The sequence below is a fragment of the Silurus aristotelis genome (genome assembly GCF_946808225.1).
Source record: "Silurus aristotelis genome assembly, chromosome: 4".
NCBI classification, from domain to species: domain Eukaryota; kingdom Metazoa; phylum Chordata; class Actinopteri; order Siluriformes; family Siluridae; genus Silurus; species Silurus aristotelis.
In genome coordinates, this window is record NC_139577.1 from 9,907,015 (window position 1) to 9,931,919 (window position 24,905).

The 24,905-nt window shown below is 39.2% G+C and overlaps 1 protein-coding gene across 25 annotated transcripts in view; it reads right to left on the reverse strand.

The window, feature by feature from the left end:
• The window catches only part of lrrfip2 (leucine rich repeat (in FLII) interacting protein 2), a 65,607-nt gene that overhangs the window by 12,655 nt on the left and 28,047 nt on the right, over positions 1-24,905 (reverse strand). For 9 of the 25 annotated variants that reach the window (XM_083539962.1, XM_083539954.1, XM_083539961.1 and 6 more), the window contains 10 exons: positions 24,740-24,796; positions 24,135-24,206; positions 23,906-24,019; positions 23,380-23,424; positions 9,911-10,045; positions 9,025-9,096; positions 8,077-8,247; positions 4,260-4,352; positions 3,970-4,062; positions 1,213-1,314 (listed from right to left, as the gene is read on the reverse strand). In XM_083539962.1, coding sequence (XP_083396088.1) covers positions 1,213-1,314; positions 3,970-4,062; positions 4,260-4,352; positions 8,077-8,247; positions 9,025-9,096; positions 9,911-10,045; positions 23,380-23,424; positions 23,906-24,019; positions 24,135-24,206; positions 24,740-24,796 — 954 coding nt within the window. Of the gene's footprint in view, positions 1-166; positions 1,315-3,969; positions 4,063-4,259; positions 4,353-8,076; positions 8,248-9,024; positions 9,097-9,910; positions 10,046-23,379; positions 23,425-23,905; positions 24,020-24,134; positions 24,207-24,739; positions 24,797-24,905 lie in introns of all 25 variants that reach the window. The other 16 variants (XM_083539948.1, XM_083539946.1, XM_083539955.1 and 13 more) reach the window with 11 other exon arrangements.

A 24,905-nucleotide genomic window follows, 5' to 3' on the forward strand; every position in this document is an offset into this window, starting at 1 on the left:
TATGTCTCCCGGCTGGCCTGGGAACGCCTTGGTGTCCCCCCGGAAGAGCTGGAAGAAGTGTCTAGGGAGAGGGAAGTCTGGGCATCTTTGCTTAGACTGCTGCCCCCGCGACCCGGCATCGGATAAGCGGGAGAAGATGGATGGATGGATGGAGATATATAAACACAAAGCCCATTTACTTCAAACAAATATACGAGACTGTGATAAAGTAATTGCCCCTAAAGTAATCTGGGTTTTATATATAGATTTTATAAATACAAATTAATACAAGTAAACATTTTGTCTTCTAAGTAATTGTAAATGACTTTTCTGTGGAAAAATTTATTGCATAGTTTATTATTTATTCATGTTATAAAAATACTAGAACAGAATATATAGATAATTATTTAAACAACCAAGTTTGGAAAGGATCACATATAGGACAGTGGTGAATTGCTTAAAAATGGCAATCATACCAAAATAAAGACAACTGCAAGGTGTAAACCTCCGCTAAAGAAAATAAATATTAAGGTAGACCTTCCAGTTGAGTAAACAACTTATTGTGACCAACATGTCAGACAAAACTCAGTAATCAGTTTAGAAGGACCATGTTTCAGGGAGAAATACATCATATAAAAGAGTTTTAAAAGGACAGCTCAGAAATGTTGAGTCAGGCTTTGCTAGTTGCTAGATGGAAAGTTATTCCTGAATAAAATAATATGTGGTGAGTATGTAAAGGACAAGAGCAAAAGGAAAAATATTTTCTAGACTAAAAAATGAAAACCTTTTCAGCTAAACTTTAAGCAATAGACATGGCAAAACCAGCTATTTCTTCAACATCCCTGTGGAGAAGCTGGGTGGTGCCAGCATCTAGGTATGGAAGTGCTTATTAGTGGTAGGGACAGGGAGACCGGTCAGAATTAAGAGAAGTACGAATGCAGCCTCAAGTTCAACAGTAACCTTAAAAAGCCTTGCTGAATTAAAATATGTATATAAAAAAAATTCATATTCCATTCATCCACCAAAAACACATTTTATGTGGCTATTGGCTTTTAAGTAATTTACAAACTTTCTTAAAAACTTGTCACTTTTTCAGTTTAATCCACCTAAAATTAAACTATACTTATACATTAATTATGATTCAAGGAGGACCATTCATAATGAGCAAAATCTATTGTTAAAAAATATATATTTTTTCCTTTGGTATTCCTTTGGTCTGCAACACGGACATACCTCTACTGTTTTGGATTTCCCCTTGAGGTCAGCCAGCTCATCTCTGAGCTCGTCCCTCTCTTTCCTAATGCAATCAAAGTACTCTTTCTGCCTCTCTAAGGCCTAGCCAACAGCAGGGCAGGAAAGAGAGAAGAGCCATGAGGGGAACAAATGGAGACGGACAGGCCACATTGAAGCAGACAAGACAAAATTATCAGCATGCACAGACCGCAAGGTTAAGATGCAAAGTCTAACATAACAGCAAGCATTAAAAGGTGGTACGATTTTCACAAAGCATTACAGCTACAGTGGGTACGGAAAGTATTCAGACCCCCTTAAATTTTGTGCAGAAGAATGTACACACAGCTCCCCATATTGACAGAAAAACACAGAATTGTTGACATTGTTGCAGATTTATGAAAAAAGAAAAACTGAAATATCACATGTTCCTAAGTATTCAGACCCTTTGCTCAGTATTTAGTAGAAGCCCCCTTTTGATCTAATACAGCCAGGAGTCTTTTTGGGAAAGATGCAACAAGTCTTTCACACCTGGATTTGGGGATCCTCTGCCATTCCTCCTTGCAGGTCCTCTCCAGTTCTGTCAGGTTGGATGGTAAACGTTGGTGGACAGCAATTTTTAGGTCTCTCCAGAGATGCTCAATTATAATGTTTCTTCTTTACAACATTGCTTTAGTACATTGATATGATATATCATGTTGGAAAATTAACCTTCTGAGGTCCTGAGTGCTGTGGAACAAGTTTTAATTGGGGAGATCTCTGTACTTTGCTCCATTCCGCTTTCCCTCAACCCTAACCACAATCATGCTTCACTTTTGGAGTGGTGACTGGATTCCAACAGACATAATGTTTAGAATTGAGGCCAAACTGTTTAATCTTGGTTTCATCAGACCAGAGAATCTTGTTCTTAGTGTGAGAGTCCTTCAGGTGTTTATTGCTAAATCTAAGCGGGCTTCCGAGGTTTTTGCGCTAAGGAGAGACTTTCGTTTAGCCACTCTGCCATTAAAAACCCAGAGGGCTGCAGTGATGGTTGTCCTTCTGGAACTTTGTCCCATCTCCACACAGGATCTCCGAAACTCAATCAGAGTGACATTCGGGGTTCTTGTTCTAGTCTCTAACTAAGGCCCTGCTCTCCTGATTGCTCAGTTTGGCCGGCTGACCAGAAGAGTCCTGGTTGTGCCAAACCTCTTCCATTTGAGAATTATGGAGGCTGCTGTGCTCTTGGGAATCTTCAGTGCATCAATATTTTTGTAGAGTTCTCCAGATCTGTGCCTTAAAAAAAATCCTGTCTCTGAGCTCTGCAGGCAGTTAATGGGTTGTTTTTTTCTCTGATCTGCATTGTCAGCTTTGAGGTCTTCTTTAGAGAGGTGTGTTCCTTTCCAAATCATGTCCAATCAAGAACTTTTTATACAGGTGGATTTCAATCAGGTTTAGAAAAATGTCGTGTTCTTTTAAAAAAAATTATAGACATTTCTAAAATTGAGTTTTTATTATAATTATTTGTCACTATGGGGTACTGAGTGTGGATTAATTAGAAAAAGGAATTAACGATTGTAGTTTCAGATTGCAACATAAAGTTGAAGAAGTGAAGGGGGCTTGAATACTTTATGCACTGTACATATGTATTTTATTATAATGATAATAATAAAATTACATATAAAATCGATAATCGATAATAAATCTTGTCAACGAACACTGTTGTCATTTAGTTGGGCTGCTTAAGTTACGGGTTAGCATGATGGCAAGATAACAGCGGCTTGCGAAAAGGAACAAGAAAACACACTGGTGTCACGGATGAAAGTAAAACATCAGCACAGCAAGCAAAAACTGTACATTGTCATCAAGTAAGAATGGTATTAATAGTTTAATGAAGTGCTATTGTGTAAACTGTGTGTTTGCACACCCACTAAATCTGTTCTGTCGTGACTCGCGAGCATCAGGTTACACAACCACCTCGCTAGCAACATAGTAATAAGCCCCTTTTAAGCCCTAGGTTGCTGTGTTTCTCCATTCCATTCTCTTTTTATAGCATTTGTCTGCTGCAACAGTTAGCGTATCTGTTTTACTACGTTTAAATGCTTGTTAGCTATAAAACAGATATCCATCTTTTGCATTTTTAAAAATGCACGTGAATTAGCTTTCTATATAGTTACAATAAGCGAAACATCTAATAACATTTTTTAATCCAGTTAATCTACAAAAAAATCGTCTGATTATTATTGTCCAAAACTGCAAAATAAGCAACCCTGTTTACATAGCAATATTAGCAGATCTAGCATCTAAATGAAGAAAAATATTATATTTATGACTTTGATAATGACTTCTTTGTTGAATATCGGATAAGCTGGTTTAAGTATTTCAAAACACAATACAAATCTCAGCATGCACAATGCCTTGAACTTTCACATGATGTTTTTTGCTTTTTGCACCATTCTGTGTAAGCTCTAGAAATTGTTGTGTTTCTCAAATAAACCTGGCCATTTGGTACCAATAACTTTGCCACATTAAAAACACAGAGCTTTACATTTCCCCTGTATGGCTATTTGATGTGAAATTTAACAAACTCTTGACCTGTATTTGCATGATTTTCTGCACTGTAATGCTGTCACATGCTATTTGGATAAGTGTATACATGTGCTACTGTAAAGGTGTTGTTAAAGCAAGCAGGGAGTGTATACACGCATACAAATACAGATCACTCTATTATGGTATTGGTGGTCCATGCTTATAAAAGTCCTATTGTTGCTCAAATCTTCATACCGCAATCTTTTTGTCCTTCCAGTTAACAGTTTCCTGTAGGTCAAACACCTCCCTTGTGAGTGTATCTAACTTGTACTGAATGTTCTGGTTTGCCTAGAAAAGTCAAATGGAGAGCCATGAAATAGAAGAAGCAGAAGACAAAAGCAAGACAAAAGACATAGATAAGAGATCAAAATCCTGCATGTGGATCTTAGGTCTATAACTCATGGGGGAAAAAAAAACAGTTATACCATGTTTGAATAAATGTTTTCTGCAATGAGTAGATTTTTATATGAATGAAGAAGTCTCACCTCAATAAGTTCATCTCGCTGATGGATTCCGTCTTTTAGCTCCTCTTGTTTATGCAGCAGGACTGAACATGTGTGCTTTTGCCTCTCCAATTCCTGCAGGTAACATTTTTCAGATCATAAAAGAAGTATATTAAAACTTCCTTATAACAATTTCTAAACTCCATAACAAAAACTGAATTTAAGTCAGTTTTGTTATCATGTTGTATGGGTATAATGTAGATTTTATATATTATATATATATTTTACACATTCTTCTTCTTCTTTTTCTTTCGGCTGCTCCCATTAGGGGTCGCCACAGCGGATCATCCGTCTCCATACCACCCTGTCCTCTATATCTGCCTCTTTTACACCAACTACCTGCATGTCTTCCCTCACCACATCCATGAACCTCCTCCTTGGCCTTCCTCTTTTCCTCCTACCTGGTGGCTCCATCTTCAGCATTTTTCTACCAATATAATTCATGTCCCTTCTCTGCACATGTCCAAACCATCTCAATCTCGCCTCCCTCACCTTGTCACCACAACATCCTACATGTGCTGTCCCTCTAATAAACTCATTTCTAATCTTGTCCATCCTCGTCACTCCCAACGAAAACCTCAACATCTTCAGCTCTGCTACCTCCAGCTCCACCTCCTGTCTTTTACTCAATGCCACTGTCTCTAATCCATACAACATCGCAGGTCTCACCACAGTCCTATAAACTTTCCCTTTCATTCTTGCAGATACTCTTCTATCACAAATCACTCCTGTCACTCTTCTCCACCCACTCCACCCTGCCTGCACTCTTTTCTTTACTTCCCTAACACACTCTCCATTACTTTGCACTGTTGACCCCAGGTACCTGAACTCCTCCACCTTCTTCACCTTTTCACCCTGCAACCGCATCACTCCACTGCCCTCCCTCTCATTCACACACATGTACTCTGTCTTACTCCTACTGACTTTCATTCCCCTTCTCTCAAGCGCATATCTCCACCTCTCCAGGCTCTTCTCAACCTGCTCTCTACTCTCACCACAAATCACAATATCATCTGCAAACATCATAGTCCAGGGAGACTCCTGTCTGACCTCGTCCGTCAACCTGTCCATCACCACTGCAAACAGGAAAGGGCTCAGGGCCGATCCTTGATGTAGTCCAACCTTCACCCTGAACCAGTCTGTCGTACCTACTGCACACTTTACTGCCGTCACACTGTCCTCATACATGTCCTGCACCACCCTCAAATACTTCTCTGACACACCTGACTTCCTCATACAATACCACAACTCCTCTCTCGGCACCCTGTCGTACGCTTTCTCTAAATCCACAAATACACAATGCAGCTCCTTCTGTCCTTCTCTATACTTCTCCATCAACATCCTCAAAGCAAATAAGGCATCTGTGGTGCTCTTCCTCGGCATGAAACCATACTGTTGCTCACAGATGGTCACCTCTTCTCTCAGCCTGGCTTCCACTACTCTTTCCCATAACTTCATGGTGTGACTGATCAACTTAATTCCCCTGTAGTTACTGCAGGTTTGCACATCTCCCTTATGCTTAAAGATCGGTACCAGCACACTCCTTCTCCATTCCTCAGGCATCCTCTCCCCTTCCAGAATCCTGTTAAACAATCTGGTTAAAAACTCCACTGCCATCTCTCCTAAACATCTCCACGCTTCTACCGGTATGTCATCTGGTCCAACCGACTTTCCATTCTTCATCCTCTTAATCGCTGCTCTCACTTCCTCCTTACTAATCCTATCTACATCCTGCTTCACCAACTCCACATCCTCCAACCTTCTCTCTCTCTGATTTTCCTCATTCATCAGCTGCTCAAAATACTCCCTCCATCTTCTCAACACACTCTCCTCACTAGTCAACACATTTCCCTCTCCATCCTTTATTGCTCTAACTTGCAGTACATCCTTCCCAGCTCGGTCCCTCTGCTTGGCCAATCGGTATAAATCCTTTTCTCCTTCTTTAGTGTCCAACCTCTTATACAGTTCCTCATATGCCTTTTCCTTGGCTTTCGCCACATCCCTTTTAACCTGCTGCCGCATCTCCTTGTACTCCTGCCTACTTTTCTCATCACTCTGTCGATCCCACTTCTGTTTTGCCAATCTCTTTCCCCTAATGCTCTCCTGCACTTCCTCATTCCACCACCACGTCTCCTTGTCTTGCTTTCTATTTCCAGATGTCACACCAAGTACTTTTCTAGCTGCCTCCCTCATCACTCCTGCGGTAGTTGCCCAATCATCCGGCACCTCTTCACCACCACCAAGCCCCTGTCTGACCTCTTCCCTGAACCTCACACTACACTCTTCCTCCTTCAGTTTCCACCATCTTATTCTTCTTTCAAACCTTACTTTCCTCCTCTTCTTCTTCGCCTCCAAAACCATCCTACAGACCACCATTCGATGCTGTCTAGCTACACTGTCCCCCGCCAACACCTTACAGTCTCCAATCTCCTTCAGGTTGCATCTCCTACACAGAAGATAATCCACCTGTGTGCACCTTCCTCCACTCTTATATGTCACCCTATGATCCTCCTTCTTCTTAAAATACGTGTTCACCACTGCCATTTCCATCCTTTTAGCAAAATCTACCACCATCTGCCCTTCCACATTCCTCTCCTTAAAACCATACCTACCCATCACCTCCTCATCACCTCTGTTCCCTTCACCTACATGCCCATTAAAGTCTGCCCCAATCACCAATCGTTCTTTCCTAGGTACACCATCTACCACTTCATCTAATTCACTCCAGAATCTTTCCTTCTCCTCCATCTCACAGCCAACTTGTGGAGCATAGGCACTGATGACATTTATCATCATCCCTTCAACTTCCACCTTCACGATCATCACCCTATCAGAAACTCTCTTCACCTCCACTACACTCTTACTGTACTCTTCCTTCAGAATCACCCCTACACCATTTCTCTTCCCATCCACACCATGATAAAACAGTTTAAACCCACCTCCAATGTTCCTGGCCTTACTCCCTTTCCACTTGGTCTCCTGAACACACAACACATCTACCTTTCTCCTCTCCATCATATCAGCTATCTCTCTCCCTTTACCCGTCATAGTACCAACATTTAAAGTACCAACCCGAACCTCTACTCTCCTACACTGCTCCTTTTCCTGCCGTCTCTGTAGACGCCTTCCTCCTCTCCTTCTCCTCCTTCGGCCAACAGTAGCCCAATTTCCACCGGTACCCTGTCGGCTAACGATACCTGTGGCGGTCGTTGTTAACCCGGGCCTCGACCGATCCGGTATGAAATTCTCATTTGTGATCCGCATATTTGATTTGGCACATGTTTTACGCTGGATGCCCTTCCTAACGCAACCCTCCCCATTTACCCGGGCTTGGGACCGGCACTAAGAGTACACTGGCTTGTGCCCCCCTAATGGCTGGGTTATATATTTTACACATTAAACACATTATATATTACACACACACACACACACACACACACACACACACACACACACACACACACACACACAACTATACGGACAAAAGTATTGCATTTACAGCCAGAAGCAGGTCTATCCCAAACTTTTACCATAACATTGGAAGCACACCAATGTATAGAATGTTTAAAGATGCAGTTGAATTAAATTTTCCCCTTAATTTAAACTAGGAGACCCAAAACTGACATGACAGTTCCAAGAATATATGGTTTACATGGGATGGAGTGGAAGATCTTGAATGGCCTGCTATAGAGCTCTGAACTTAAGCTTATTTAACGTGTGTGTGTGTGTGTGTGTGTGTGTGTGTGTGTGTGTGTGTGTGTGTGTGTGTGTGTGTGTGTGTGTGTGTGTGTGTGTGTACCTTGGATTTCTCTTCTGTTTCCCTGATCAGCTCTGACATCTGCTCTTCCATTTCCTCTATAACATCCTTGAGCGTGTCCACCTGGTAAATGAGGTTTGCCTTTTCATTGTCAAGTTGTGCATTAGATACCATGGCCTTTTTATACTTTTCCTCCACCTCTGACAGAGATTCCTATAGAGAATATAAGATTTCTTAAAAACACAATATAATAACATAATTGCTAGATACAATCCTTATAATTATGGAATAATAACAAAGAGGGTGCATGGGCACTGAATTACAAGTGATTTTTTTTATATTTATTATAGCTAAAAAGGTTATGTTATCCAATTAACTTCTTAACCACTGACTTCTTTGTTTTAAGAGGTAAGTGGTTAAAGTACTGTGCATATATAAGGATATTTATATATTGATATATATATATAAATTAACAACAACAAAAGATTTTGGATGCTAAATTATTGCAACTTAGTTTTAAATAATAGTACTTTTTTCTTAATTAAATTATTAAGAAGGATGAAGATTTATTCTCATTTATAATATTTTGTGTCTCTCATCTGATTTTGCACTAGGAAAGCAGTTGGCAACTAATTATAGCTCATAATAACAGCAAACTAATAGTAGCAAGTCTCCAAACAAATTAAGACAAACCATGTTGAACCATGTTGAATGTTTAACTTTAAAAGATAAATGCTGATAAACTCTTAAAAGGCTTAATTCAAGTTGGCATACAGGCTAGGAAAGTAAAACAAAACAAAAAAATGTAAAAAGTTTCAAAATAAATAAATAAATAAATAAATAAATAAATAAATAGTTTCATGCAAGGTTCATGCTTTCACCCAAAATAACGGCAAAAGCAGTGAGGTTTGGATGCGAGTAAAAACGTGCCTCCAGACAGAGTTATCGGGGAAAAAAGAGATGACATGCACCGGATACAAGCCCCTCTACCTTCAGCTCTTTAAGACCCTGCATATATCGCCCCTCTACATCCTGAATCTGGTCCTTTAGGTCATATATGTCCTGTTGTAGAGGAAGGGTTGAAATGAATATTTGTGAAACGCAGAAGCACTGAAGGAAAAAATGTGGCACATGCCTACTTTCCAAAGAGACACTTAAAGACAGCAAAACAAAAGCTACCGGGGAGTTTTTAGGTTATAAATCCCAAAATATAATGTATATGCTGGTTACAATGATAATGATCCACACTGCAAAATAAAAGACAGTAAAATATCTTGACTTGTATAAATGTACAAAATATAGGTCACATTTATCTAGCATTTCATTTTACAATAAACTTAACATAAGATTATTAACCCTATTTCAAGCAATATGTACTAATTTTAAACTTTAATCATATTACTAGAAAAAAAAATTGTAAATGCAATTAATGTATATAAATTTTAATATTACAATAAGACATGCTAGATACATTTGACTATACTATTTGTATGCCCTTGAAAAAATTGTCATCTTTTTAAGTGAAAATATAAACCTTACACAACTCTGATCACGCTAAGGATATATTTGATTCCAAGAAAAACACACAGATGTACTGACAAACAGACTTAAACTTATCGAAGCTGGGCCTGAACATTACTGTGAACGAAAATTCTCAGTATGACAAAAATTAATCCTGTTTGCAGGATGCATTTAAAAATCTAATCAGTTCATCTGTTGGTTAGACTGATAAATACATACAGTATAAAGCATACCTACATTCAATCATACTTTCTTTATGATATCAAAAAAACTCTGATAGGCACTTCTAATCTTCCAGGTAACATATATTAATTGAAATAAAGAAATTCAGTAGAGATTCTGTATCATGGCTTACCCTCAGCTCACTGAGAGAGGCATCTGGTTCAATGACAATACTGGACATGTCCCCACTGCCCCGTCTGGATGAAGTACCACCAAGAGATGCCAGCGCAACGGCAGAGAGGCCTGGAGTGGCACATCGAGACGAGGGCTACAATACACAACAATAAATATATGTGATTTGTATGCATTACCAACATCCATTCTAAACAGTGAGATCTTCATGCAAACATTCAAATGAAAAACAGGCACATATATAACAGACCTAATATATTTGTATCAGTCTTATAGGTGGAATATTACATGTAGTGATTTTTGGGTACAGAAAAATTTGTACAAGAAGCAGCATTTAAAGCAATTATAAATACCCAACAGCTGTTAGCTGTTAGTGTTTGGTCTGAAAACACACTATTGTTTAGATGCCTTTCCTTCCTTCCAGAGAGGCTTCACAAACCAGATGTTTGTTGTGATGAATACATAACAGTTACCTGGCTTGGAAGAACATCCTTTCCCTGATCAACCTGCCACTGTCTAATTATGACATACAATAAATAATACATTGTGTGTGTGTGTGTGTGTGTGTGTGTGTGTGTGTGTATATACGTATATGTATATATATATTAGGGGTGGCACGGTACATGAAAAAACACCCGAACCGCTTGTCTCGGTTCGGTTTGTGTGTGCGTCGCACGGTTCGGCGTATGCGCAATGTAGCCCCGTGCTCAGTTTCGCCTCAGACAGTTTCGCGCGAACATACATATAGACGGTAAAAGTTGAGTAAGGAGTGCTGCAAAAAATGGCAAGTGGAGGAGATAATGAAGGCTGCCCGGAGTTGGCGGATGCGCCCGCGTCGTTCAAATCCGGTGTGTGGAAACATTTTGGATTTCATGTTACTTACGATGACAACGGAAATAAAACAGTAGATAGAACTGCGACTGTGTGAAAGCATTGTGCAAAATGCATTCAATATGCTAATGGCAACACTTCTAATATGACAGTTCATTTGAGAAGACATCACGCCAATGTGTCGATAAGCACAAACAGGAGAGAGCCGGTTAGGAAACAACTTCTACTGTCCGCAGCATTTAAGCAACCTCTCAGTGAGAAGTCGGACAGGGCAATAGCCATAACTAAAGCATTGGGGATGTTTATAGCAAAAGATATGCAACCGTGCAGCGTGATTGAGTGTGAAGGATTTCGTCAGCTGATGAATGTACTCGAGCCGCGGTTTAATATTCCCTCTCGCCGACACTTTTTTTTCCTTTTTTTTTTTTGCCAAATAAACGAAAAGCATGTCATCATCAATGTCTTCTCTCTTGCTGTATCAAAATCTCACCTAGCTTTTACTCAGAGATGCTCCCAATAATGTGCTTAAAGTCAAGTCAAATTCAGTTAGTGCATGCTTACATTACAAAAATGTTAATACTGTATCCTAAATTGTGGATAATTAAGCTAATAAGCTATATATCAAATGCTGAAGGAAATTTCTGGAGTGTTGAAGATTAAAAGAAAAAATAACAACAAGAACCGTACAGAACCGAAAACCGTGACCCTGAAACGAACCGAACTGTGGGTTTTGTGAACCGTGCCACCCCTAATATATATATATATATATATATATATATATATATATATATATATATATATATATATACATACATACACACAGTACAGACCAAAAGTTTGGACACACCTTCTCATTCAAAGAGTGTTCTTTATTTTTATGACTATGAAAATTGTAGAGTCACACTGAAGGCATCAAGGGCTATTTGACCAAGAAGGAGAGTGATGGGGTGCTGCACCAGATGACCTGGCCTCCACAGTCACCGGACCTGAACCCAATCGAGATGGTTTAGGGGTGAGCTGGACCGCAGAGTGAAGGCAGAAGGGCCAACAAGTGCCAAGCACTCCTTCAAGACTGTTGGAAGACCATTTCAGGTGACTACCTCTTGAAGCTCATCAAGAGAATGCCAAGAGTGTGCAAAGCAGTAATCGAAGCAAAAGGTGGCTACTTTGAAGAACCTAGAATGACATTTTTCAGTTGTTTCACACTTTTTTGTTATGTATATAATTCCATATATAATTCCACATGTGTTAATTCATAGTTTTGATGCCTTCAGTGTGAATCTACAATTTTCATAGTCATGAAAATAAAGAAAACTCTTTGAATGAGAAGGTGTGTCCAAACTTTTGGTCTGTACTGTGTATATATATATATATATATATATATATATATATATATATATATATATATATATATATATATATATATATACACACACACATATACACACACACACACAGGCCACTTTATTAGGTACACCTTACTAGTACCGGGTTGGACCCCTTTTTGCCTTCAGAACTGCCTTAATCCTTCGTGGCATAGATTCAACAAGGTACTGGAAACATTCCTCAGAGATTTTGGTCCATATTGACAAACAGGATCTGCAGATTTGTCGGCTGCAAATCTATGATGCGAATCTCCTGTTCCACCACATCCCAAAGGTGCTCTATTGGATTGAGAGCTGGTGACTGTGGAGGCCATTTGAGTACAGTGAACTCATTGCCATGTTTAAGAAACCGGTCTGAGATGATTCGCGCTTTTTGACATGGCGCGTTATCCTGCTGGAAGTAGCCATCAGAAGATGGGTACACTGTGGTCATAAAGGGATGGACATGGTCAGCAACAATACTCAGGTAGGCTGTGGCGTTGACACGAGGCTCAATAGGTACTAATGGACCCAAAGTGTGCCAAGAAAATATCCCCCACACCATAATACCACCACCACCAGCCTGAACCGTTGATACAAGGCAGAATGGATCCATGCGTTCATGTTGTTGACGCCAAATTCTGACCCTACCATCCGAATGTCGCAGCAGAAATCGAGACTCAACAGACCAGGCAACGTTTTTCCAATCTTCTATTGTCCAATTTTGGTGAGCCTGTGCGAATTGTAGCCTCAGTTTCCTGTTCTTAGCTGTCAGGAGTGGCACCCGGTGTGGTCTTCTGCTGCTGTAGCCCATCCGCCTTAAGGTTCAACGTGTTCAGAGATGCTCTTCTGGGTTGTAACGAGTGGTTATTTGAGTTACTGTTGCCTTTCTATCAGCTCGAACCAGTCTGGCCATTCTCCTCTGACCTCTGGCATCAACAAGGCATTTGCGCCCACAGAACTGCCACTCACTGGATATTTTCTCTTTTTCGGACCATTCTCTGTAAACCCTAGAGATGGTTGTGCGTGAAAATCCCAGTAGATCAGCAGTTTCTGAAATACTCAGACCAGCCCTCTGGCACCAACAACCATGCCACGTTCAAAGTCACTTAAGTCACCTTTCTTCCCCATTATGACGCTCGGTTTGAACTGCAGCAGATCGTCTTGACTATGTCTACATGCCTAAATGCATTGAGTTGCTGCCATGTGATTGGCTGATTAGAAATTTGCGTTAACAAGCAGTTGTACCTAATAAAGTGGCCGGTGAGTGTGTGTGTGTGTATATATATATATATATATATATATATATATATATATATATATATATATATATATATATATATATATATATATATATATATAAATAACACATACATACATACATACATACATACATACACATACATACATTAATTAAAAAGTCGATTCATTTCAGTAATTCAATACAAGTGAAACTCGTATAATTATATAGATTCATCACACACAGAGTGATATATTTCAAGTGTTTATTTATTTTCATTTTGATGATTTTGGGTCACATTTTACAAAAACCCATCAATTCATCAACAAAAAAAATTAGAATACTTCATAAGACCAATAAAAAAAAAAACCTTTTTAGTGAATTGTTGGCTTTCTGGAAAGTATGTTCATTTACTGTATATGTACTCAATACTTGGTAGGGGCTTCTTTTTCTTTAATTACTGCCTTATTTCGGCATGGCATGGAGGTGATCAGTCTGGAAGCCCAGGTTTCTTTGACAGTGGCCTTCAGCTCATTTGCAATTTTTGTTCTCTTGTTTCTTATTTTCCTCTTGACAATACCCCATAGATTTTCTAAATTTGCATCTTCATAAATCTGGTCAGCAGAAGGAAGCATGAAGTGCTATTAATGTGCTTGGATACTGCACTCTGTGAACAGCAGCTTCCTTAGCGATGACCTTTTTTTGTCTTACCCTCCATGTGCAAGGTGTCAATGATCTGGACAACTGTCAAGTCAGCAGTCTTTCCCCATGATTGTGTAGCCTGAACCAGACTGAGACACAATTTAAAGGCTCAGGAAACCTTTGCAGGTGTTTGAATTTAATGAGCTGATGAGTGTGACACCACAAGTCTCCAATATTAAACTTTTTCACAATATTCACATTTTCTTTTTGAGATACAGAATTTTGGGTTTTCATTAGCTGCAAGTTATAATCATCAAAATTAAAAGAAATAAACACTTGAAATATATCATTATGTGTGTGATGAATGCATATACAGGTGCACCTAAATAAATAGTAATATCATCAAAAAGTTAATTTTTTTTCAGTAATTCAACTCAAATAGTGAAACTTGTGTATTTAATAAATTCAATGCACACAGACTGAAGTAGTTAAAGTCTTTGTTTCTTTTAATTGTGATTATTTTTGCTCACATTTAACAAATTCACAAATCTCAAAAAATCTGAATATGGTAACATGCCAATCAGCTACCGGTAATCAACTCAAAACACCAGCAAAGGTTTACTGAGCCTTCGAAATGGTCTCTAACTAGCCTACACAATCATGGGGAAGACTGCTGATCTGACAGTTGTCCAGAAGAGCCACAAACATTCATTGCCAAAGAAGCTGCTGTTCACAGAGTGCTTTATCCAAGCATGTTTACAGAAAGTTGATTGGAAGAAAAAACTGTGGAAGAAAAAGATGCATAACCAACCGAGAGAATCGCAGCCTTCAGAGGCTGGTCAAGCAAAACCGATTCAATAATTTGGGTAAATTTCACAAGGAATGGACTGAGGCTGGGGTCAAGGCATCAAGAGCACAGACGTGTCAAGGAATTTGGCTACAGTTGTCATATTCCTCTTGTTAAGCCACTCCTGAACCACAGACAACGTCAGAGGCATCTTACCTGGGCTAAAGAGAAGAAGAACTGGACTGTTGCCCAGTGGTCCAAAGTCCTCTTTTCAGTTGAGAAGTTTTGTATTTCATTTCGAAACCAAGGTCCTAGAGTCTGGAGAAAGGGTGGAGAAGCTCATAGCCCAAGTTGCTTGAAGTCCAGTGTTAGGTTTCCACAGTCTGTGATGATTTGGTGTGCAATGTCATCTGCTGGTGTTGGTCCACTGTGTTTTTTGAAAACCAAAGTCACTGCACTCATTTACCAAGAAATATTAGAGCACTTTATGTTTCCTTCTGCTGACCAGCATTTTTAAGATGCTGATTCATTTTCCAGCAGGATTTGGCACCTGCTCACACTGCCAAAAGCACCAAAAGTTGGTTAAATGACCATGGCGTTGGTGTGCTTGACTGGCCATTAAACCCACCAGACCTGAAGCCCATAGAGCAGGGGTGTCAAACTCAGGTGTAATTATATTTGGCCCGCGAGGTCATATCAAATGTGTATTAGAGCTGCCCACCAGTATAAAGCGCATACACCGCTAATACTACAAATCCCAGAATGCTTTGTTAGTGCGTTGGCGTGTCAGTCGAGACCGCTGAAAAACTCAGCGTAATCAGCGCTGAATTTACCCGGAGATTTACCGACTTTGAAGCCCAGAAATGCAGATTTAAACTGCTCAGTAAACCGTTTGTGATTGACGTGGAAAGCGCACCAACCAACCTCCAAATGGAGCTGATTGAACTCCAGTCAAAGTACGACTCTGTGTGTGCTGCACAGTTTCCATGTTTCCTCCCTGACACACTGCCCCAACTCAATGCCCAAGCTGCTCAAATGCTCTCTATGTTCACCAGCACATATCTGTGTGAGCAACTGTTCTCTTTGATGAAGATGAACAAAACACCACTCTTTATGTACTTTTCCTACTCCAAGGCATTAACTGTTAATAGTTGAAAGATTGCTTTTTTTAAATAAAGGAAATTATTATTATTTTTGAAAGGAATATACAAAGAAAAATAAAGGAAATTATTATTATATTTGAAAGTCTATATATAATTTATATATATATATATATATATATATATATATATATATATATAGAGAGAGAGAGAGAGAGAGAGAGAGAGAGAGAGAGAGAGAGAGAGAGAGAGAGAGAGAATGAGAATGAGAATGAGAATGAGAATGAGAATAAGAAACGAATACCACTGATGTGTGTTTTATTTCAAATGTATTTTCTCATGTGTTTATAATATTAAACTTTGGTTGTTCCAGATTCAATGTTTATGCAAAACTAAAGTTTGAAATATGAAAAGGTCCAACCTGGAGAGAAGGGAAAACATGCACAATTGCAGTCAATTTTTCAATAAATATTGAGTTTGGCCCACGACTTTGTCCCAGTTTTTAATTTTGGCCCACTGTGAATTTGAGTTTGACACCCCTGCCATAGAGAATCTAATGTGGTATTGGTACCCAAAATTCAGGAAAATAAGAAACAAGAGAGCTAAAAATGCAAATGAGCTGAAGGCCACTGTCAAAGAAACCTGGGCTTCCATACCACCTCAGCAGTGGAAAATGAGCTCCTACCATGTATTGAGTACAGTAAATGAAAAATTTCACTAAAAAAAAAAAAATTTTTATTGGTCTTATGAAGTATTCAAATTTTTTTTTAGATGAATTAGTGGGTTTTTGTTAAATGTTATTTTTGTTAAATCACATAAAAGAACCAAAGGCTTCAACTATTTCAATCTGTGTGCATTGAATTTATTGAATACACAAGTTTCACAATTTAAGTTGAATTACTGAAATTAATGAACTTTTCCATGATATTCAAATTTATTGACATGCACCTATAATATACGAGTTGTACTTTTTGTATTGAATTACTACAATAAATAAACTTTTTAATAATATTTAATTTATTGAGATGCACCTGTATATATATATATATATATATATATATATATATATATATATATATATATATATATATATATATACACATTGATGAAAATAAGTATTTGAACACCCTGCTATTTTGCAAGTTCTCCCACTTAGAAATCATGGAGAGGTCTGAAATTGTCATCGTAGGTGCATGTCCACTGTGAGAGACATAATCTAAAAAAAAAATCCAGAAATCACAATATATGATTTTTAAACTATTTATTTGTATGATACAGCTGCAAATAAGTATTTGAACACCTGAGAAAGTCAATGTTAATATTGGGTACAGTAGCCTTTGTTTGCAATTACAGAGGTCAAATGTTTCCTGTAATTTTTCACCCGGTTTGCACACACTGCAGGAGGGATTTTGGCCCACTCCTCCACACAGATCTTCTCTAGATCAGTCAGGTTTCTGTCCTGTCGCTGAGAAACACGGAGTTTGAGCTCCCTCCAAAGATTCTCTATTGGGTTTAGATCTGAAGACTGGCTAGGCCATGCCAGAACCTTGATATGCTTCTTACAGAGCCACTCCTTGGTTATCCTGGCTGTGTGCTTCGGTCATTGTCATGTTGGAAGACCCAGCCTCGACCCATCTTCAATGCCTTAACTGAGGGAAGGAGGTTGTTCCTCAAAATCTTGCAATACATGGCCCCGGTCATCCTCTCCTTAATACAGTGCAGTCGCCATGTCCCATGTGCAGAAAAACACCCCCAAAGCATGATGCTACCACCCCCATGCTTTACAGTAAGGATGGTGTTCTTGCAATGGTACTCATCATTCTTCTTCCTCCGAACACGTTTAGTGGAATTATGACCCAAAAGTTCTATTTTGGTCTCATCTGACCACATGACTTTCTCCCATGACTCCTCTGGATCATCCAAATAGTCATTGTCAAACTTAAGACGTGCCTGGACATGTGCTGGTTTAAGCAGGGGAACCTTCCATGCCATGCATGATTTCAAACCATGACGTCTTAGTGTATTACCAACAGTAACCTTGGAAACGGTGGTCCCAGCTCTTTTCAGCTCATTGATCAGCTCCTCCCGTGTAGTTCTGGGCTGATTTCTCACCTTCCTTAGGATCATTGAGACCCCATGAGGTGAGATCTTGCATGGAGCCCCAGTCCGAGGGCGATTGAGTCATGTTTAGCTTCTTTCATTTTCTAATGATTGCTCCAACAGTGGACCTTTTTTCACCAAGCTGCTTGGCAATTTCCCCGTAGCCCTTTCCAGCCTTGTGGAGGTGTACAATTTTGTCTCTAGTGTCTTTGAACAGCTCTTTGGTCTTGGCCATGTTAGTAGTTGGATTCTTACTGATTGTATGGGGTGGACGGATGTCTTTATGCAGCTAACGACCTCTAACAGGTGCATCTAATTTAGGATAATAAATGTAGTGGAGGTGGATATTTTAAAGGCAGACTAACAGGTCTTTGAGGGTCAGAATTCTAGCTGATAGACAGGTGTTCAAATACTTATTTGCAGCTGTATCATACAAATAAATAGTTAAAAAATTATAAACTGTGATTTCTGAATTTTTTTTTTTTTTAAGTGTCTCTCACAGTGGACATGCACCTACTATGACCATTTCAGACCCCTCCATGATTGCTAAGTGGGAGAACTTGCAAAATAGCAGGGTGTTCAAATACTTATTTTCCTCACTGTATATATTTTTTTGCATGTTTGTTACACTTTAATGTTTCAGATCATCAAACTAATTTAAATATTAGTAAAAAGGTGTGTGTCCCATTACGTCTGGTGTAAAAGTAACACTTTTTTCAGAAAAAAAGAGAAAAAGAGCATCATACCCACAGTAAAATATGGTGGTGGTAGTGTGACAGTTTGTGGCTATTTTGCTGCTTCAGGACCTGGAAGACTTGCTGTGATAAATGGAACCATGAAATCCATTTAAGCGGTTAGTGGTTGGTGGATTGGTGATGTCAGTTCTTGTTTCCTGTTGTTGAATTGTTTGCCGGGAATTTTGTTTGTATCGGCAATTAAATTTTTACAGTTCGTTTTTTCTCTCTCATCGCTTTAAAATATAAAAATATCGCTCTGATTTCCTGCATCCTTTACTTTCCGTTGGATCCGTTTAGTCTATTTTTGCTTTCGGAATAGCGCTTTTTTCCCTGTTTGAGGGTTTGAAAGCAGTGAGTGGAGACCATTCCCACCAGAATTACGAACACACACTACAGTAACCACATTAAGGTATGTAATTTCTCTGCTATGTCGAACATCCAGTTCATTCAGTGTGTGAAGTGCGAAATGTTTAGTCAGTCTTTCTCTGTTGTGTAAGCTAGTTTGCTCTTTAACGGAGAAGATCTTAGCATTAGAGGAGCGCATCCAGAGTCTAGAGAGAAGTAGTGAGTGCGAGAGCAGTACAGGTTCTGCAGGGGAAAGTCTAGATGCCCTCGGTGGAGTTAGCTTTCCCCCGACTCCGGCATTAGAGCCCTCGCAGCGGGGCGAGTGGGTGACGGCTCGGCGGCATACTTGCAAAGCCAAAGCTAAAACTTAGGCTTCATGTGTCCAACAGGTTTGCTCTCCTCAGTGAAGCACGCGCTGAGAAACCTGAAAGAGCTCTGGTTTTAGGAGACTCTATTCTGAGGCACGTGAAATTAGCTAGACCTTAAGGGGCACCAGCAGCACAGGTTATGTGTATACCGGGAGCCAGAGCGCCAGACATAGCAGGTCGCCTTAGGTTTTTAGGAAAGCACAGGTTCTCTAAGATAGTTTTTCACACAGGAGCTAATGGTATACGTCTTCGACAGTCAGAGGTTACTAAGAGTAATATTATAGAGGTGTGTAAATTAGCGAAGGCAATGTCCGATGCAGTAACATGCTCTGGCCCCATCCCAAAGAAATGTGGCGATGTAGCCTACAGCAGGCTATGGTCGTTAAACTGCTGGATGTCCGAGTGGTGCTCCAAAAACAATGTGGGCTTCATAAATAATTGGAGCAATTTTGAGGGCAAGGCTGGCCTGTTAGGGCGGGATGGTATCCATCCCACTCGGGAAGGTGCTGCTCTCATTTCTTGTAGTATAGGTCATAGTCTCAGAACAGCACTAGTTAACAAGTGACTGTCCAGAGCCAAGGCCAGGGAGCAGACTGACAGGCTAAACCGATCGTCTGCTAGCTGCACAAAGTCGTCACTCAGGATCCACCAAATTGAGACTGTCTGTCCCCCGAGCGAAACCAAAATATAGGAATTCTCAGAAAGTTTGTTTTAGTAACCTGATTAACATTAAATTAAATAGGACTGAACGCACAGCCAGCACCTCTGATCTAAAGATAGGATTGTTAAACATTAGATCTCTCACGTCAAAAGCGCTTACTATAAACTAAATTATTACCGACCAGGAGTTTAAAATAATGTGTTTGACAGAAACGTGGATTAAACCGAATGAATATGTAGCATTAAATGAAGTAAGTCCTCCTGGGTATAGTTACTTACACCAACCCCATCTAAATGGCAGAGGAGGCGGAGTTGCAGCTATTTATAATAATAATCTAAGCGTCACACAAAAGACTAACATAAAATATTCAGTGTCCAAAAGCAGGTCCAGTCAGTCAATTCCACTAATTATTATTTATAGACCCCCAGGGCCCTACTCTGATTTTCTCACAGAATTTGCAAATTTCATCACAAATTTAGCTACTTCTTTAAACAAAGCATTAATTATTGGTGACTTTAATATTCATTTTGATAGTCAGGAAGACTCCTTAAGAGCAGCAGTTGTGTCCATTCTAGATTCAGTTGGAATTAATCAGAATGTTATAGGACCCACTCATAGTGATAGACACACTCTTGATTTGTTGTTAACATTTGGTTTCAAAATAATAAACTTCGTCATAATTCCACAGTCTGAAGCTATTTCAGACCATTATCTCATCTCTTTTAAAATCTGCCTTAGTCATTATATTACTACCTCACCACGTTACCGTGTTAAACGTACATTCACGTCAGCTACAGCAGAGTGTTTTATCAATAATCTTCCGGAAATTACGATATTAAATAGATCTCCGTCTGACCCCGCAGAGCTTGACTGGGCCACTAAATACCTCGAATCAATGTTACGTTATACTTTAGATGATGTCGCTCCCCTTAAGACCAAAATGATCAGGGAGAAAAAATTAGCACAGTGGTATAATGATCATACGCGCACCTTAAAACAGACCACTCGGAAATTAGAACGTAACTGGTGTCAGCTTTTGACACCATTGTTTACACTATAATGCTTGCTAGACTTGAGAATGTTGTTGGAATAAAGGGAACAGCTCTCTCTTGGCTCAGGTCTTATTTGACTGATCGCTATTAGTTTGTTGATGTAAATGGTGAGTTCTCCACACTCTCTGAGGTAAAGTTTGGTGTTCCGCAAGGATCTGTCTTAGGCCCACTGCTTTTCTCTTTATATATGCTGCCTCTTGGTGAAATTATACATAAACATGGTATTCGCTTTCATTGCTATGCTGATGATACACAGTTGTATATTTCAGCAAAGCCAGATGAGAGAGATCAACTTAACAATGTTGAGGAGTGTGTAAAGTAGACAGTGGATGCTTGCTAACTTTCTTCTGCTCAACTCAGATAAGACGGAAGTACTTTTAATAGGACCACAAGCAGCTAGAAGCAAACTTTTCAATTACATAGCATCTCTGGATGGTGTTTCAGCGTGTACAGCTGTCAAAGACCTTGGTGTTATTATTGACCCTAGTCTTTCCTTTAAAGGCTCATGTGAATAATATTAACAGGATCGCCTTCTTTCACCCTAGAAATATTGCTAAAATTAGAAATATGATGTTACAGGATGCAGAAAAACTAGTTCATGCTTTTGTTACTTCTAGATTAGACTACTGTAATGCTTTACTGTCTGGCTGTTCGAGTAAGTGCATAAATAAGCTTCAGTTAGTTCAGAATGCAGCAGTAAGAGTCCTCACTAGATCTAGGAAATATGACCACATCACTCAGGTTTTTAATCTACACTGACTCCCAATCAAATCTTGCATTGATTATAAAATACTATTACTGATGTAAAAAGCACTTAACGGTCTTGCACCGCAGTATTTGAGTGAACTTCTTTACCAATATGATCCTCCAGGCCTACTTAGATCAAAAGGTGCATGCTATCTGTTGGTTCCTCAAATAATGAAGACTACAGCAGGGGGCAGATTTTTCTCTTATAAAGCCCCACAGTTATGGAACAGTGTCCAGGGACATAGAGTGTTTGGTGAACTGGGATATTTGTATGCTGTCGTCCCCTTACATTTACACATTCACTCTGGTTTGTTGACGGTGTTGTGGTGGGTCGTCTCTTATCCCAGAGATCCCTCATGTCGGTGTTACCTTCTGGTTCTCCCTTTTAGCTATGCTGCCATAGCGAGTTTTGCCAGAGTCCAAACTGCACAGTGATATTAACTTTCATACAACAATAAGGACACTTAATAATCCATATCCTTCTCTTCTCTTCTCTTCTCTTCTCTCTCTCTCTCTCTCTCTCTCTCTCTCTCTCTCTCTCTCTCGGTCGAGTTAAACATGACGGTTTCTCATGAGTAAAAACGGGCGCTTTGAGGATAGATTGGACTGTAGTTAATGTCAACAGCCTGCTACATTCACTCAGGACTACTTTTCGCTTCTGATCATCATCACTGTACCCCGCAACATCGTATATCTGCTATAAATGGACATTTGGTGCAACCCAGACGAGGATGGGTTCCCTCTTGAGTCCGGTTCCTCTCAAGGTTTCTTCCTTATGCCATCTCGGGAGTTTTTCCTTGCCACAGTCGCCACCGGCTTGCTCATCAGGGACAAACTTACTTATAAAGAACATATTCACTTTTAATCACCACATTATCTGTGTAAAGCTGCTTTGAGACAATGTTCATTGTTCAGTGTTCACTTCATTGTTCAGTGTTCACTTGTGTTATCTTTTACTAATATTTAAATTAGTTTGATGATCTGAAACATTCAAGTGTGACAAACATGCAAAAAAATAAGAAATCAGGAAGGGGGCAAACACTTTCACACCACTTTATATTAGGATTCCATTCAGGGTCAACCCATGGAAAGCTGCTGAACCAGAAAACATCATCATTAAGTGCTTTGAAAGGCTTGCATGAGACATCAAATCCTGCTGCCCCCACTCACAGGGCCTTCTGCAGTGTGCATATTGACTAACTCGATCTACAGACAGTCATCTCCACCACACATCACTTGGCCGTCACACTCATATTTTGACAAAAAAGGACACCTACGTACAAATGCTATTCATAGACTTCATCTAACTATTTAACACCATTATTAACCTCCACAGGGATAACTTTCACAAGTTATGTCCTACAGAAGCCCTAAAGATCCTTTGAATTGTGGATTATGCACATTAAATGTAGCTTTAGTGCCTTCCATGAATTTTCATATGGAGGGCTCCTGATCACAGAGACACACATGAACCACATCACTGTTTATATACTCACCCGAATGAAGGGGTCGGAGTACTGCTTGTCACATTTTTCATCCAACTAGAAGAAAGAAAAACAAATTCTTCAGAATATTTCTAATTAGACTATTAAATGGCTGATCCTTTCAACCTATACACAAGAAGAGAAAAGTTAATTAGGTTTTGGTTGGGAATTGTGTAATAGGCATCACAACACCATTCCAACATTTATAGCACATAAACATTATGCTTTCCCAATATACAACAGAAAAAAGAAGACTTGTCTCTGCTGCCCAAAGCAATTAAGACACTTTATTTTAACCTCACACAGGTTATATATAATTATCTTTAGTGCAGGGACAACATGCGATAAGTAACAGATAGCTGGCATGTTCTATACCAATTACTGTATTTATATTCATAAACAATTATTGTGAAATCCAAACTGTGCATATACTATCACACACAAAAAAAAGAAAGAAAACTTTTTAGGATTGATGAACACTCTTTTGTTAGACACACATTAATGAGTACATGCAGCAGGTCACTGTGCCGCAACTTACAAGGTCCAGATCCGGGATGCTCAGATCATCTAGGTCAGAAACAATGCTACCTTTGCGGTTTGAACGGCTGAAATAGTCGGCAGCAGTCTCACTCATGTCAGACATTTGCGAGGACTATAATGTAGAAAGTGTAAATGAGCAGGAACAGAAAATCAAAACAAAACCCAAAAATATACGAAGCAAGTTTGTCAAGTTCATAGAACTGGGTCTGGAGGCATAGTTAGCTCACCACACTATCTCTCCTTTCATGTTTGATGTGTTCCTGAGAAGAAGTGCTGGCAGAATCGTCATCAGAAGAGGACTTTGAGATAAATAGATATATATATATATATATATATATATATATATATATATATATATATATATATATATATATATATATATATATATATATGTAGTGCTTTTTTGTGTAAATTACAGACAATAAACTAAATCATTGCAACAATGGTCACACACTGAAATCCTAAGCGTGCTTTGAGAAATGCAGATATTTTCAAGCAAACCTAGGAACAGTCTGTGTAACAGCTCTGTGTAGAAGCGTATTCATTAGTTAATGCACATACTCTGCAACTGCACATATTCCGAAACTAAAACTTTATGGTTACGAAAAGTTTTAAAAGTATATAAAAGTTTGCACTCAGTAAGTCAATGTGTTAATATCAACAAAGTTACGTGAGGACACTGCACTTTTGGCATTCTATGAACCCTATAAGAATCTTGGCTAAGCTACATTTATTTGTCAGTTAATGAAACTAATTAAAAAAATGCCACATGTTGAAGCTGTTCTTAACAGATAGCTACATGCTGGTTTGGCATGCAGTACAAAGTGCTTACCATTGGACTACTGCGGGTAGAACTAGCACCAGAAGAGCACCAGCTGTATTCAGATGTCTGTGAATACAAGCATCCCATTCAGATTGACCTATAGTGCTTTATTTTAGAAGGTTTAAATAATCTAAAATATACAACACATTCAGGTTGTTTTTATATAAAAAAGATA